The sequence below is a fragment of the Thalassophryne amazonica genome, chromosome 3 (genome assembly GCF_902500255.1).
Source record: "Thalassophryne amazonica chromosome 3, fThaAma1.1, whole genome shotgun sequence".
In the NCBI taxonomy this organism is placed as follows: Eukaryota; Metazoa; Chordata; class Actinopteri; order Batrachoidiformes; family Batrachoididae; genus Thalassophryne; species Thalassophryne amazonica.
In genome coordinates this window covers 72,257,341-72,274,655 of record NC_047105.1, presented here as the reverse complement: position 1 = coordinate 72,274,655, position 17,315 = coordinate 72,257,341, and the positions used below count along the sequence as shown (strand labels likewise).

General features: G+C 45.0%; 1 protein-coding gene across 1 annotated transcript in view; it reads right to left on the bottom strand.

Moving 5' to 3' along the window:
* Positions 1-6,139: 6,139 nt before the first annotated feature.
* dip2bb (disco-interacting protein 2 homolog Bb) overlaps positions 6,140-17,315 on the bottom strand; it is a 275,837-nt gene continuing 264,661 nt past the window's right edge. The window contains 1 exon segment of the mRNA XM_034166708.1: positions 6,140-6,788. Within this exon segment, the coding sequence (XP_034022599.1) occupies positions 6,536-6,788 (253 nt within the window). The 3' untranslated portion in view covers positions 6,140-6,535.

Below are 17,315 nucleotides of genomic sequence, written 5' to 3'. Positions count from 1 at the left end.
TGGGGTCACGAGGTACGGACGCCATCACATAGGATTGCAGGACTAACGGATCTAAACTGCAAGAGGCTGCACTGATCATGAGATACAAGGCCTGAAGCAGGTGCTGCATGCTGTAGCCTGCATTTGAAAGTGACCCTGTTGCAGGAACAGGCCCACTGACGGTGTGAGGAATGTTGAATGACCCCTGCCTGTGGCGCTAACACCTGCATGGATTTCATCATCTTCATACTATAATGATGTTTGACTTCCTGATTTCTGTTTCTTCAGCTTTGTAAATCTTTGCAAAACCTTGTAATTGTTAGAATGGCCTAAACAGTGGGTCACCCCTTTTGAGTCTGGTCTGCTTGAGGTTTCGTCCTCAAAATCATCAGAGGGAGATTTTGGAAAACAATGTGACGGTGAACCAATTCTGACTGGACACTCACATTACTCATGTCATCACACAGCTTCTATGAGGAGTACAAAGATGGTGGACGGTGGCTCGTAAGTCCGCGGAGTTAACTTTTCAGCAAAAAAAAAAAAGAAGTAAATTTCTATCTCATATCATTAAAAAGTTATTTATAATTTAGTAAAGCTTGGTCTCAGCTGTTGTATACAACAGCGTCGGCCCCAGAGGGTTAACAAAGGGGTTCGCTGAGGTGCAGTTGTTTGTATAGAGGGAATAAAGCAGTGGGGAGAGCACACACCCTCGAGGGACTTCAGTGCTGACTGTCCGTGTGCTGGATGTGATGCTCCCCAGCCTCACCTGCTGTGTCTAGAGAGCCACTGACAGGTGGAAGCTGGCACAAAGAGGTTGGAGAGTTTTTTTGTGGAGAATGTCGGGATGATGGTGTTGAATGCCAAGCCGAAGTCCATGAACAAGATCTCTGCAGACTCCAGGTGCTGCAGGATGTAATGCAGGTTGTTGAATGCATCCTCAATTGACTGTTTGCCCAGTAGGAAAACTGTAGGAGGTCCAGCAGGGGTGCTGTGATGTCCTTCAGGTGACTCAATAGCAGCTGTTCAACAGGGTGACGGTCCTGTTGTCATTTAGTCCTGTTACAGAGGATTTCTTTGGGACTGGGATAAAAGTGAAGCATGTGAGGCAGGAGGGGACCTCACACAGCTCCAGAGATCTGTTGAAGATCCGGGTGAAGATAGTAGCCAGCTGATCAGCACATGCTCTCAGACAAGAGGGGGAGACACCATCAGGTTCTGTATCCTTTATGATCATTAGTGCGGGTGGTGTTGCAGAGGGGAGGGGGAAGGAGGTTTCTGGGGTCTCTTTCAAACCTGGTGTGAAATCGGTTCAGCTCCTCGGCCAGTCGGGGGTTCTCCACAGGTTGTGGGGATGGTCTCCTGTAGTTTGTGGCATGCTGAAGACCTCTCCACACTGTTGCAGGATTTTTGGCTGTGAATGTTTTTTTCAGCCTATCATAGCTTCTCTTAGCTATTCTGATCTCCGTTGTCAGCGTGTCCCTGGCCTGCTTAAACACAAGCCTGTTTACACGAGTTTCGCAGTAAACCAAGGTTTGTTGTTGCTGTATGTGCAGAAGGTTTGGGTCTGCAGTCAAAACAGGCCTGTAGCTCCTGCCTGGGCTCATCTGTCCACTTCTTTACCGTCTTCACTACAGGCTTTGCAGATTTTAATTTCTGCCTGTAAATAGGGATGAAATGATCCAACACTAAACATAAACCACAAATTTAACTGGACTCAAATTTAACCAGAACAAATGGAACCAAATGTTAACACTTAGAAACTAAACCTAACCAAATGGTCAGAAATTAAACCAGAACTGAAGCACACCACAGGACACTAGAGGGAGACAGAGACAGCAAAGTTAAAAGTAACGTTCTTTTGCACAGTTTACAAAAATAGAAAAGCTCGCAACTCAACATCAGTATCAGTCAATATCAGTTATATGTGCACAATAATATATCAAAAGAATATTGTTTTACATTACTAATTGCAGCCTGTGACAAAATTACTAAAAAGTTGTGACTGACAAAAATGTTAAATTAGTCAGGTATTACAGTATTGAAAGGTATCACATGAACAACTAATGAACGTAAAGACACCTGGTAAGATTAAAATGCATCAGTTTATTTTGCATTACTTTTACATAAAATATAAAACAAAATGCAACAAACCAAATTTAAAAATAAAAAAAGGGAAGGATCTTCTCATGATTTCATAATTATACAAATTATAATATCTTCTAATGGACCAGTTTAGATTTCACTATGCAACATACCAAGAGTGCATAAACAACATATTGACAAAGTAACTCACTATTTATTTTTTAATCAGTCATCAGTTCTTTGTTATTACAAAATGCATTATGTATTTCCACCAGACTGTGCAAGATTTGAAATTAAATTGCACTGTCACTGCAATTGCATAGTGTGTAAGAACATTTTCTGAGGAAAACTTTAAGGAAACTTGAAGAGTAAAATAGGTTTGACTGAAACCTAATTTCACTCATGAGTTTTGCAAAGCAATTTTGACAAACATCTGTGTTATATATGGGTAGAATCCACACATTGCACCAAGGGGCAATGTGTTCAATCCCTGTGTTATCTGAATTTTGTTCCCTGAATATATGATAAAATACATTTATACAGTAAGGTGGCAAAGAGCAAAACCCTACAAAGTGTCCTAGTAAGGTGCTGGGGTTATCGTGAGCCACCAAAACAAATAAGTCTCTGAAGCTCTGCTTTTGAAATGAACACCATCTTTCTCAATGATACTTCATCATTTACATGAGCATCGTCGAACGTCAGTAAAAAAAAAAAAAAACTCTCACAGGTGTTTGTGTGGATTGAGATTTAGTTAATGAGAAGGCCACAGATGTGACTAACATCATTTTCATACTCAGAGCATTCAGTGAGCTTTCACATTCTGACACAGTCATCAGAACAGAAATGGTGGAGGTGATCACTGAAGAACTTTGATTTGATTTTCATTGGGTGTGTTCTCTATAAAGCTACAGTGTGTAGGATTTAGTGTCCTCTAGTGGTGAGGGTGCAGACATGACATTGGTCACAATTTTGTGTCCAATCACATTTTCACATCTTTGAGGGATTCATGCTCCCTTGCCTTCTTTTTTGATAAGCAATACATATGATCCTCCATTTCAGAAAAATGAGAGTTCTCAAATTTGTTAGACTGCACTAGCAATCAAGAGACACCATACAGGGTAGCAATCACTGATTCCACTTTTTTATTCAGTCTTCTGGCCATGCTGCAAAACGTGAAAGACAGAGCAAATATATCCCTTTTGGGTGACTGTATCAACCTGGTGCTGCAATATGGCAGCTTCCATGAGGGGGCCCACTCCCATGTAGATAGGAAGGGCTCAATATAAGCTTATGAAAACCCATTCATTGTTGCAGGTAATTATACCCTAATGAATCAAATCAAATCAATTTTATTTATATAGCGCCAAATCACAACAAACAGTTGCCCCAAGGCGCTTTATATTGTAAGGCAAAGCCATACAATAATTATGGAAAAACCCCAACGGTCAAAACGACCCCCTGTGAGCAAGCACTTGGCGACAGTGGGAAGGAAAAACTCCCTTTTAACAGGAAGAAACCTCCAACAGAACCAGGCTCAGTGAGGGGCAGTCTTCTGCTGGGAACAGATGGTTATGAATGTTAAATTACATTTCTGCTAATAAACACCTCTAAATCCTGCACACTGTAGCTTTAAGGAGACACATGAACCCACGCCAGAGCATGAAACGATGTGAACTACCTGTGTTGTACAGGACACCTATACGGAAGCATCTCCATCCTTATTCCCATTTTTCCATTATAAATCATGTAGTCATCTGTTTAAAAAAATATTTCTGCTTGTACATCAAGTTCATTTTGTGCTTTGCTGAGTCATGCAAACACAGGATGCAAATTAAAGCAGAGGTACAACTCTATTTGTCCTTTTTTAGGTGGATTTATAAAGAGGGCAAATTATTCCCCCCAAAAAGTTACATTTAATGAACTATGAATTAAGGGAAGAAATCGAGTACGCAAATCCTGAGATCATGCAAATCCTGTCAAAACCAACTGTAGGTAAGACTGGTACAAAGTGCAGAAATTCAAACAGACAATATTCAGACTGCCATTAAAAATAGACTACTTGGATTAAAACGTGTTTTTCATGACAGAATGTTGTGATAAAAGAAAGTCAGAATAGCAAAAATCTAAACAATTAGAGAATCAAATCTATTCACACACTGACGTTGTAACTGATGAAGAATGCAGTACAATGAACCGATAAGTTCTGTAGCACAGCACAACAAAAAGTAAATGGTTTCATATAATGAAAATAGAATTACATTATCATATAAATGTTTTTTTTCCTTTTCATAAATTTATTTGCCAATAGTGGTTTCAGATGTGGCTCAGCTTTGCAACTGCATTCAAAAATGTAGAGTTCCAGTGAATGAAAAGAAAAAACCCCAAAACATCACAACCGACTATAGACTGAACAACAGTTTTGTTGATGTTCATCCATCACGTTTTGTGAAGATGAAACAGTCTGATTGAGGTTTGAGCTTGAAATTAACAGCACTGATCTCTTAAAACAGCTTTTCTAGTTTATGATACGGAACTTAAAGCAAGCAGTATCAGAAATTTGATTCATAAGTGAATGTTTTCTTTTCTCTAAAATGGATTAGAGACAGTTGTGATATTGATTATACAATTGTACCTATTTCTTTTTTATGGCCAACAGGAAAAAGTCCTGTTATTAATGATAGCCCTCCTGGGAATCCCCCAAAGTAGGAGTCCTCATATTAACGCTCCTGAACTATTAGTTATAATGCCTTCTATTTGTATATTAAAATAGACAATTTTTTGAGAAAGTGCAATGTTTTATCTTTCCTGAACAATGCTTTGAAGTTAATTGATTCCTCAATGTTTAAACTTTTAAAATCTTATTTACACTCTCCTTTCTGCTAATGTTGTCATCGACCAGCTAGTTTAGCTTTTGAGAGACCACCAGCAGAAGCAGACACATTATACAATTAAAAGTATTTATACATGAACATATAGTATCTAAAATAGAAAGAGGCCTTTACAGATAGTACAGAATATGACCTCTTTCCTCTTTTGTTTTTACCCCTTTGAATCACTCACTGAATTTCCACTACTACCCAAATCAAAGAGAGATTAAATAGCTGTTAATGACCAAAAATTTTAGTCGGAATGTATGGCTAAAATTTTATAAGGCAGGAAATATATCAGGACATGAAAGTGTTTCTTTTTGACTTCAGTATTTTGTGATTAAAATAAACTCTCTGGACACTGACAGTGGTACATAATTTTATGATCTTCTGTACATCCAAGCTTTTATTTACTGATTTAAGTTTAGCAGCCACTGCAATTGATGTGGACGCAAAAGTGAACTTGTTCAAAGCTGCTGCTTCTTTTTTTTTTTTTTCAGTCTCGATTACGGGCCAAAAAATTCCAAATTAAGACAATATAAGCAAATACAAAAAACATTTGTATCAATTCAACAACAGGCCCTTTGCATCAAAAACATCTTGCAAATTGAAAAAAAAAAGGCAAACAGAGAATAAAACATGTCCTACAGTACATTACAATTTAATTTGATAATGTGTCTGTTGCATATTCACACAGCACACACAAACACAGAAACGCTTTTTAAAGTTTCACAACAAAAGGACTTAAACTGGCTTCTACACTTCAGTGCTTTGTAAAAAAACAGGAAACTTCAGCTAACATAAGAGTAAAATCATTAACAAATAAAAAAACTAACTTAGCTCCACTGTCCAGCTAAAAATAAAGACTGGAGCCTTGCAAACACAATCTGCTAAACAGTGTCAGTTAAAGTGCCACAAGCAGAAACAGCTGTTTGTGTTTTGAGCATTTCTGTTGTGAAGCTTTGCGAAGCATTTCTATGTTTGGGTACATTGATGGAATTTGCAGTAGACATGTTATAAAATTAAATTATATCAGTTATATTTGTGTTCTCTGTATTTCCAAGCATTTTTTTTTTACAATTTGTAAGACATTGTTTTATGTAACTACCTGTTGTTGAAATGATGAAAATGTTATATATATATATATATATATATATATATATATATATAATATAGTATGTATATGTTTTTTGCTTTCACTGGTGTCTTAATTTGGAAGTGTTACGTACCCTATCAGTTTGTGATAATTAAACACTGATGACATTGGTTCAAGAAGCAGGTATTAGAGATTTTACTTCAGAACTGGTTCTTTGTTATGTGAACACTCTATCCTTGCCTCATAACTGTGGACGGGATTTAGTTTTTCTCGTGCTACCAGCAATGCTGAGAGTTGGGCCTTGTTACTTCTGTCCCATTTGCAAAATTGTATATCTGTGACACAGTGATCAACACCGAATACAGCAGGTCCACCAAAGACATGCAGCAGCCAAGAAATGCTGGTGTTACACACTACATGTGGTCCATGGATTTGCTTCCCACCATCTGTGTAGCGAGCAGCCTAGACGCTGGTCCAGCAGCACACATACTACAGGTCCATGACAAAGTCCTCACATGTTATAAGCCACATAGATGGGATCCAGTTGGTCGGCAAGGAAAGAGTCTCGGAGGTGCATGCGCTGCTTCTCTCCTCTGGAATTGATGGGTATGACTCCAGGGTCAACGATAACCACCACGCCCACGATGAGGTGGTGTTCCTCCAGGATCACGTTGGTTATCAGTGGGACCAGGTCCAGTGCATCCTGCTCTGATCCACACAGCTCAGACACCACCACCAGAAGGTTGGTCCATGTGAACACAGCACTGCACAGAGCAGCAACACATCAAATCCAAATGTAATGTTTAGATTTGATCATTTTGAAGAGACGTATAGCCTGTAGTGGGCACAGTTCCGCTAATCTGCTGATTAGCAAAGATAACGTTTTTGTTAGCAGATTAGCTGTCCAGCTAATTAAAAAAATACCACCAGTGGACCACTTAGCTTCCGCTAAATTTAGCTCCGCTAACTTTGAGTCCACTGACTTTTTTTTTGCTGGCATAGTGAATCAAAATCATACATTTTAGTACTTACCTGTTGTGTGTTTTGTAATAGTCAGACAGCTGTGAGCTCAGTCCTCCCTAGCAGAAAAGAGCGGAGCGAGCCAGCTGTTGTTGGCCCAAGGGAGGAGACATGAAGCACAACACACTTTTCAGTCATGGTTTTACTCATGAACAACTAATTCCAGACAGTTTATTGATATTAACGGTACCTCTGTCATTTTTACAGAGAGAAAATATCGCACATATGACATATTTTTCAAAGGAATGCCCTAAATTCTGAAGGTTTACGCTTTTAACAGACACATGTGCCAAAAGACATTATGGGAAATGCAAATATCTCCTTCATTCACTCCCCCACACCCCCATCAAAATTCATTGAACACTGCCATCTAGTGGATGGTAGTGTCAATAGCAGTACGTGTTGGTCGTGAATTACTTCGCAAACAGAATTTTCATTTTTGCAAATGCTTTTTTTTTTTTACAAATGAAAACATGACATATTTCAAATACACTGCACAAACCAACACACAAGTTGCTGTAATGTGTGTCTTGGTTTTTACAAATAAATAAACCAACCAGTGAAGCAGATTCATTTTTCCCCAAAATGCCTTTCAGCAAGTGTGTCTGTTAAAGCTCAAACCTTTGTTGTGTGGGCCGCCAGAAGAGGAGGTACTGCTGGCCCACCACCAGAGGGTGCCCTGCCTGAAGTGCGGGCTTCAGGCACGAGAGGGCGCTGCCGCCACGGACACAGCCAGGGGTGACAGCTGTCACTCATTATCTCATGACAGCTGTCACCCATCTACGCTTCATCATACTACTCCATAAAACCCGGACGTCATCTCCACCTCATTGCCGAGATATCATCTACCTGTGAAGGTAATTTCTCTGCTGACTTAAAACTAAATAATAGTCTGAACCCTTTTGCAGCCGTTTTCCTGTGGTGTGCCTTATCTGCTGGATTGGCGTTTGGTGTGAACAGCGACGGCTTCGCTTCACACCCAAACCAGATAAGTGGTTTAACAGGAGCTGCACGAGTGTGTGATTAGAGGTGGAGGTGACTTTCCACCTTCTGACTGTTTTTGTTACTGGGTGTGCACACACCCACATCTCACTGTTTGTGCTCCTCACCAGCAGTACCAGATCCGACAGTCGGGGACGGTGATCACCTGGGAATTCGGGACTTGGCGGCTCCAGTATTCACCAGGTTCGGTGGCGGCGGAAATCGTGTAGTTCCGGCTCTTCTCAGGACAGACGTCTTCTATCCTCGAGCCTGCCCACACGTCACCTTTGTGTATTGACTGCTATCATATTCTGAGATTGTCTGTATAGTCGTCGTGCACATTCACAAAATTAAATTGTTACCTTTTAGCTCATCTACTGACCGTTCATTTGCGCCCTCTGTTGTGGGTCCGTGTCACTACACTTTCCCCAACAGGATATCTCGGCCAATGTCATGGATCCCGAGGGGAGTCAACCATCTGTTGGACAGCCAATGGAAGAGCAGGGTGCACAGGCGTCGGCTGGAGGCGTGATTGGTGAGTTGCAGCATATCCTCACCGCCTTTACCGCTCGGATGGACCTGATGACCGAGCAAAACGTCATCCTTAATCGCAGGATGGAGGCTCTCACCACGCAGGTGGAAGCGCGCGCTCAGGGCGCTGCTGCAGCTCCTCCTCCTGCCGACCCGGTGCCGAATACAGACATTCCACTGGTCATTCAACGACCCCCCCCACCATCCCCTGAAGCATACATAAGCCCCCCAGAGCCGTACGGAGGTTGTGAGGAGACGTGCGCGGACTTTCTTATGCAGTGTTCGCTCGTCTTTGCACAACGTCCCGTGATGTACGCGTCTGACCCCAGCAAGGTGGCTTACGTGATTAATTTGCTTCGGGGTGAGGCACGCGCTTGGGCTACAGCGCTTTGGGAGCAAGGTTCACGGCTCCTTACCACTTATACTGGGTTTGTGAGGGAGCTCAGGACCGTTTTTGATCAACCTAACAGAGGCGAAACCGCGTCTACCGTGCTGCTGTCAATGAGACAGGGGCCTCGGAGCGCAGCCGAATATGCAGTCGACTTCCACATCACGGCTGCGAGGTCCGGCTGGAATATGACTGCGCTCCGCGCCGCCTTCATAAACGGACTGTCGTCGGTCCTGAAGGAGCACCTGGTGGCTAAGGAGGAACCGCGGGATTTGGCTGAGTTTATCGATTTGGTTATACGGTTGGACAACCGGTTAGAAGAACGCCGACGGGAGCGAGGCGAAGGATGTGGTCAGGCACAAGCCGTCCCTCTTCCTCCCGGGTCCGAAAGGGAGCCGTCTTCCCCACGCTCCACAGCCACAGCGCTCCGTGTGGCTACAGCTCCCCCTGCTGACGGTGCTAGGGACACGAGCAGGGCCACATTCAGACAGAGGAGGCTGGTCCGTGGGGAGTGCTTTGTCTGCGGCTCGAGTGAGCATCAGCAGAGAGACTGCCCCAAACGGTCAAAACACAAACGCCCGCCCTTAGAGACTGGGCTGAGGGGGGGTCAAAACATTCACGTGGGTCATACACATCTGTCTACACGACTCCCAGTTAAAATCCTAAGCGGGGATTTAACCCTTCAAGCCCCAGCACTGGTGGACACGGGGTCAGAAGGGAATCTGCTGGATAGCAGATGGGCAAGGGAGGTAGGGCTCCCTCTGGTGGCGCTTTCTTCGCCAGTGAAGGTGCGAGCACTAGATGGCACTCTTCTCCCTTTTATCACACACAAGACACTACCTGTAACCCTGGTAGTGTCTGGGAATCACCGAGAGGAGATTGAGTTTTTTGTAACTCCTTCTACCTCCCGCGTGATTTTGGGCTTCCGATGGATGATTAAACACAATCCCCGGATTGATTGGCCGTCTGGGGTTGTGACTCAGTGGAGCGAAACCTGCCACCGGAATTGTTTAGGATCCTCGGTTCCTCCCGGTGTAAATGCTAATGAGGAGGTTAAAGTCCCTCCCAATCTGACGGCGGTGCCGGTTGAGTACCACGACCTTGCTGACGTCTTCAGCAAGGATCTGGCGCTCACCCTTCCCCCGCACCGTCCGTACGATTGTGCCATTGGTTTGGTCCCGGGCGCTGAGTACCCGTCCAGCAGGCTGTACAACCTCTCACGTCCTGAGCGCGAATCAATGGAGACCTACATCCGGGACTCATTAGCTGCCGGGCTGATCCGGAATTCCACCTCCCCGATGGGTGCAGGTTTCTTTTTTGTGGGCAAGAAAGACGGCGGACTCCGTCCATGCATTAATTACAGGGGGCTGAACGACATAACGGTTAGCAATCGATACCCTTTACCCCTGTTGGATTCAGTGTTCACGCCCCTGCATGGAGCCCATATTTTCACCAAACTGGACCTTAGGAATGCGTATCACCTGGTTCGGATCCGGAAGGGAGACGAATGGAAGACGGCATTTAACACCCCATTAGGTCATTTTGAGTACCTGGTCATGCCATTCGGCCTCACCAACGCCCCCGCGACGTTCCAAGCTTTGGTAAATGACGTCTTGCGGGACTTCCTGCACCGATTCGTCTTTGTATATCTGGATGACATACTCATCTTTTCCCCGGATCCTGAGACTCATGTCCAGCATGTACGTCAGGTCCTGCAGTGGTTGTTGGAGAACCGGCTGTTTGTGAAGGGCGAGAAGTGTGAGTTTCACCGCACCTCTTTGTCCTTCCTGGGGTTCATCATCTCCTCCAACTCCGTCGCCCCTGATCCGGCCAAGGTTGCGGCGGTGAGAGATTGGCCCCAACCAACAAGCCGTAGGAAGCTGCAACAGTTCCTCGGCTTTGCAAATTTCTACAGGAGGTTCATTAAGGACTACAGTCAGGTAGTTAGCCCCCTGACAGCCCTGACCTCTCCAAAAGTCCCCTTCACCTGGTTGGATCGGTGCGAAGCCGCGTTCAAGGAGTTGAAACGCAGGTTCTCGTCTGCACCAGTTCTGGTGCAGCCCGACCCTAGCCGCCAGTTTGTGGTTGAAGTGGACGCCTCTGACTCAGGGATAGGAGCCGTGCTATCCCAGAGCGGGGAGACCGATAAGGTTCTTCACCCGTGAGCCTACCTTTCTCGCAGGTTGACCCCCACTGAACGGAACTATGACGTCGGCAATCGAGAACTCCTTGCGGTGAAAGAGGCTCTTGAGGAGTGGAGACACCTGTTGGAGGGAGCGTCTGTGCCGTTCACGGTTTTCACTGACCATCGGAACCTGGAGTATATCAGGACCGCCAAGCGGCTGAACCCCAGGCAAGCCCGCTGGTCACTGTTCTTCAGATGTTTTGACTTCCGGATCACCTATCGCCCCGGGACCAAGAACCAGAGATCGGATGCCTTGTCCCGGGTACACGAAGACGAAGTCAAAACTGTGCTGTCGGATCCACCAGAGCCCATCATTCCGGAGTCCACTATCATGGCCACCCTCACCTGGGACGTGGAGAAGACCGTCCGGGAGGCCCTGGCACGGAGCCCGGACCCCGGAACTGGTCCGAAGAATCGTATGTACGTCCCACCAGAAGCCAGAGCTGCAGTCTTGGATTTCTGTCACGGTTCCAAGCTCTCCTGTCATCCAGGGGTGCGAAGGACCGTGGCAGTTGTCCGGCAGCGCTTCTGGTGGGCGTCTATGGAGGCCGACATCCGGGAGTATATCCAGGCCTGCACCACCTGTGCCAGGGGCAAGGCAGACCACAAAAGGTCCCAAGGACTTCTCCAGCCACTTCCTGTGCCTCATCGCCCCTGGTCCCACATCGGCCTGGATTTCGTCAGGGGCCTCCCGCCGTCCCAGGGCAACACCACCATCCTCACGATAGTGGACCGATTCTCCAAGGCGGCCCACTTCGTGGCCCTCCCGAAGCTCCCAACGGCCCAGGAGACAGCAGACCTCCTGGTCCACCATGTCGTCCGTCTGCATGGGATACCAACTGACGTAGTCTCGGATCGTGGTCCCCAGTTTTCCTCTCAAATCTGGAGGAGTTTCTGCAGAGAACTGGGGGCCACCGTGAGCCTCTCGTCCGGGTACCACCCACAGACGAACGGACAGGCAGAACGGGCCAACCAAGAGTTGGAACAGACCCTCCGCTGTGTGACATCCGCGCACCCGATGGCCTGGAGTAACCATCTGGCCTGGATCGAGTATGCACATAAAAGCCAGGTGTCTTCTGCCACCGGCCTCTCCCCATTTGAGGTGTATCTGGGGTACCAGCCCCCATTGTTTCCCGTGGTGGAGGGAGAGGTCGGTGTGCCCTCGGTCCAGGCCCACCTGCGGAGGTGCCGTCGGGTGTGGCGCACCACCCGTTCTGCCTTGTTAAAGGCCCTGACGAGGGCTAAGGCCCATGCAGACCGCCGGCGGTCCCCGGCCCCTGCATACCAGCCCGGGCAGGAGGTGTGGTTATCAACCAAGGACATTCCCCTGCAGGTGGACTCCCTCAAACTGATGGACAGGTTCAGTGGACCATTCAAGATCGTCAAAATCCTCAGTCCTGCTGTAGTGAAGCTCCAGCTCCCGGCTTCACTGCGGATCCACCCTGTTTTCATGTCTCCCGGATTAAACCACACCTCACCTCACCCCTCTGTGCTCCCGGTCCGGCGCCGCCTCCTGCCCGGCGCCGCCTCCTGCCCGGATCATTGACGGGGAGCCGGCTCCTGGACGTCCGTCGAATGGGCCAAGGGTTCCAGTATTTGGTGGACTGGGAGGGGTATGGACCCGAAGAACGCTCCTGGGTAAAGAGGAGCTTCATCCTGGACCCGGCCCTCCTGGCCGATTTCTACCGCCGACACCCGGATAAACCTGGTCGGGCGCCAGGAGGTGCCCGTTGAGGGGGGGTTCCTGTTGTGTGGGCCGCCAGAAGAGGAGGTACTGCTGGCCCACCACCAGAGGGCGCCCTGCTTGAAGTGCGGGCTTCAGGCACGAGAGGGCGCTGCCGCCATGGACACAGCCGGGGGTGACAGCTGTCACTCATTATCTCATGACAGCTGTCACCCATCTACGCTTCATCATACTACTCCATAAAACCCGGACGTCATCTCCACCTCATTGCCGAGATATCATCTACCTGTGAAGGTAATTTCTCTGCTGACTTAAAACTAAATAATAGTCTGAACTCTTTTGCAGCCGTTTTCCTGTGGTGTGCCTTATCTGCTGGATTGGCGTTTGGTGTGAACAGCGACGGCTTCGCTTCACACCCAAACCAGATAAGTGGTTTAACAGGAGCTGCACGAGTGTGTGATTAGAGGTGGAGGTGACTTTCCACCTTCTGACTGTTTTTGTTACTGGGTGTGCACACACCCACATCTCACTGTTTGTGCTCCTCACCAGCAGTATCAGATCCGACAGTCGGGGACGGTGATCACCTGGCAATTCGGGACTTGGCGGCTCCAGTATTCACCAGGTTCGGTGGCGGCGGAAATCGTGTGGTTCCGGCTCTTCTCAGGACAGACGTCTTCTATCCTCGAGCCTGCCCACACGTCACCTTTGTGTATTGACTGCTATCATATTCTGAGATTGTCTGTATAATCGTTGTGCACATTCACAACATTAAATTGTTACCTTTTGGCTCATCTATTGACCGTTCATTTGCGGCCCCTGTTGTGGGTCCGTGTCACTACACTTTCCCCAACAACCTTCAGAATTTAGGGCATTCCTTGAAAAGATATGTCATATGTGTGATATTTTCTCTCTGTAAAAATGACACACTTACTGTTAATATTGACAAACTGTACAGAATTAGTTGTTTATGAGTAAAACCATAAGTGAAAAGTGTGTTGCACTTCATGTCTCCTCCATGCTGTCTGTCTTTTTGCATGTTAAAGTAAATGACTTTTTTTTTTCCCCTCCCTCCCCCTTTGAGGCAACAGCAGCTCGCTTCTACTGAAGGAGGACTGAGCTCACAGCCTCTGACTATGTAAGACAGAAGCTCTGGCTCGTTGTTTGTTTTTGGGTTTGTGAATGCTTTTGATTTTACTCAGAACCGCCAAGGTGCTTAAACTCAAAACTGGCTTATCAGTAACTGACAGTACTAAAAGTTAGCAGTTAACTGGAACTTTTGCAAAACTTTTTGGTGGTTTATTGGTTTAGGGTTATAAAAGTTAACTTTTCAGTTAGTGGATTGGCGGTTATCAAAGCTAACTTTTTGGTCAGCTGTTCCCACCACTGCGTATAACAAGTTACAGGTGACTACTTTTCAATCCTAATCCATCTGAATTTAACAGGCCCTAAGAGATAGATCCCCATACATCTATACTGTATTTAGCTTTTGCAAAATAATAGAGCTGAAAGCAAATATGAGCTCATCGTCCAGACTGCTGGCTGTAATCTTAAGGGTGATGACATCAAAACCAACCCCATTTAAGGGACCAAAGGTAATTAGACACTCAGTTGCTAATATTTAAGCAACAAGTATGGTAAGTCAGTTTCAAATCAATTTATTTCATTTATACAGCACCAAATCACAACAAAGTTGCCTCAAAGCGCTTCACACAAGTAAGGTTTAACCTTACCAACCCCTACAGCAAGCACACAGGCAACAATGGTAAGGAAATCTCCCTCTGATCATTTGAGCATTTGAGAAAGCAACCTCAAGCAGACCAGACTCAAAGGGGTGACCCTCTTCTTGTGTTCAGAGAGAAAAAAAAAAACAGAATCAGGTTGCAGAAAGGCAACAAATACAGTACAATTTGTAAGCATTAAGCAACAAGAAAAACAGAAGAAATACTAAGGTGATCGCCGGCCACTAGCCCTAAGCTTCACTACAAGACCCAGACTTTAGATAAAGTTGAAGCCGCGGTCCGCTCTCTTTACAAATAAAATTCATCTAAAAGGGCAGAAAAAGGCTAGCATACTATGCCAGTATGCTAGCCTTACAAAAGGGAAAATAAGTGCTTCTGAGTCTGGACTTGAAAGTCTCTACAGAATCTGACTGTTTTATTGATGCAGGGAGATCATTCCACAAAACAGGGGCACGATAAGAGAAAGCTCTGTGACCTGCAGACTGTTTATTCACCCTCGGCACTCAGAGTAGTCCTGCCCCCTGAGAACGCAGAGCCTGGGCCGGTACGTAGGGTTTAATTAGGTCAGCTAGGTAGGGAGGTGCCAGTCCGTGAACAATTTTATAGGTTAGTAGCAGAACCTTAAAATCTGATCTTACAGGGACAGGAAGCCAGTGAAGGGATGCCAAAATGGGTGTAATGTGGTCAAACTTTCTGCTTCCTGTCAAAAGTCTGGCAGCAGCATTTTGAACCAATTGGAGACCCCTAATGCTGGACTGTGGTAAACCAGAAAATACAACATTGCAGTAGACCAATCGAGAGAAAACAAATGCATGAATCAGGGTCTCAGTATCAGCCATAGACAGGATGGGACGAATCATTGCTATATTTCGCAGGGGGAAGAAAGCAGTCCCTGTAATATCTCTAATGTGGAGGTCAAAAGACAGCGTAGGATCAAAAATTACCCCAAGGTTCCTCACTTTGTCTGTGTGATGTATGACACACAAGCCTAGGTTAAGCGTTAGCTGGTCAAATTGATGCCAATGTTTCACTGGACCAAAAACCATCATTTCAGTCTTGTCAAGTTTAAAAGTAGGAAGTTGCTATAAAGCCAGCTTTTAAGCAATCTTGTAAGGATTTTATGTGGATGAGATTACCAGCAGTTATCGCGATGTATAACTGAATATCATCAGCATAGCAAGTATATAAGTATATAATCTATGTCAATAAATGACTGCATATGTTTTTAATTTCCTCCACCAAGGAGGAAATGTTTTCAATACCATTTGTTCATGTATGTGTCAGTAAAATTGCACAAAAACTACCAGGCTGGTTTTCATGAAAGCTGATGGAAGAGTAGAGCATAGGACAAGGAGGAACCCATGCAATTTTCACAGGTCCAATAGTGTTTTTTTGTTGTTGTTTTGTGGTACTTTCTTTTAATGTTGTGTTATAGGAGGTTTTTTTGGTTGTTGATGTTTTACCTTTTTCTAATAAATATTACATGAATCCTTATTAAATAAAATCAGACATATTCACAGTGACATCTATGAATGTGGAGAATTTACTGTGGATACAGATAAAGGTCTGCTTACACTAGAACAAGGTTTTGTTTTGTTGGGTGATTTTTAATTGAATTTCTGCACAGTAGCAGATGCAGTTAATCTGCTTTGTGTACTTAGTGCCCTGACTGATATCTTGCTTTCAGGAGAGTCAGATGTTCTTGTTTAGAAAAAGAAACCAGTATCAGATACTGGAAACCACCAGGTTTGTAACCTATTAAATGTGTGTGACAGGCAGAACAGAAATGTGCAACTGAAAAGGAAATTACAGAAACAGCAACACCAATACTGAGTCTCAGTTCTACTACCCCTTCCCCCTTCCCCTCCGTTTTGCGCAGGCACAAGAGACAGAGGGGTGTCTCAATTGTCTTTTTGGAGTGAGGCGGAGGGGTAGGTGGAGGGCTACAAACCCCTTCAAACGGAGTGAATCTGGATGCACACTCTGTTTGGAGGGGTAGGAGGAGCTTACTGCTGTCTCCAAAGAAACAAACATGGTGCCGAAAGAGCCGCACAAATGTAGCGGCTTTCATTACAAATTACGCTGTTTAGAAAGTTATAACTTGCCAAATAACTTTACAGGCAGTTGTCTATGACAGCAACGTGCATGCTGCTGGATGCATGTTGCGTATATTGTCGTTCTGAAGAATATCATAACTTCGCTTGTGCGCTGAGGCGTTATAATGCATATACACACGAACGCTACGAGAAGACACTTTTATATCTCACAACGGAGAAAATCATGATAAAGGATAAGCATGTATGTTCATAAATCTTTGGATAATATCAACCCCTGCTGTTGGATTTCAAGGTGTGTAACGCATATGTATTTAGTAAACAAACAGGGAGCCCTGAACACACTCGTCTCCTAATAAGCTTTCAAGCAGAAAATGAGTTTTATCAATGGGAATAAGTTGGAAAATATATACACAAACATGTATATGTGTAACACATAACCTGACGTCCTAATAGACTGCTATTATTTGTCAAGGAAATTTCTAAAGGAAATAGGGCTGGATGCAAAAAATGTGAGAATCTGAAAAAGGTTAAAAGAATTAGATGCAGCCCATAACATACATACAGGTGCTGATCATATAATTAGAATGTCATGAAAAAGTTGATTTATTTCAGTCATTCCATTCAAAAAGTGAAACTTGTATAATGTATATTCATTGCACACAGACTGATATACAGTGGGGAAAATAAGTATTTGAACACCCTGCGA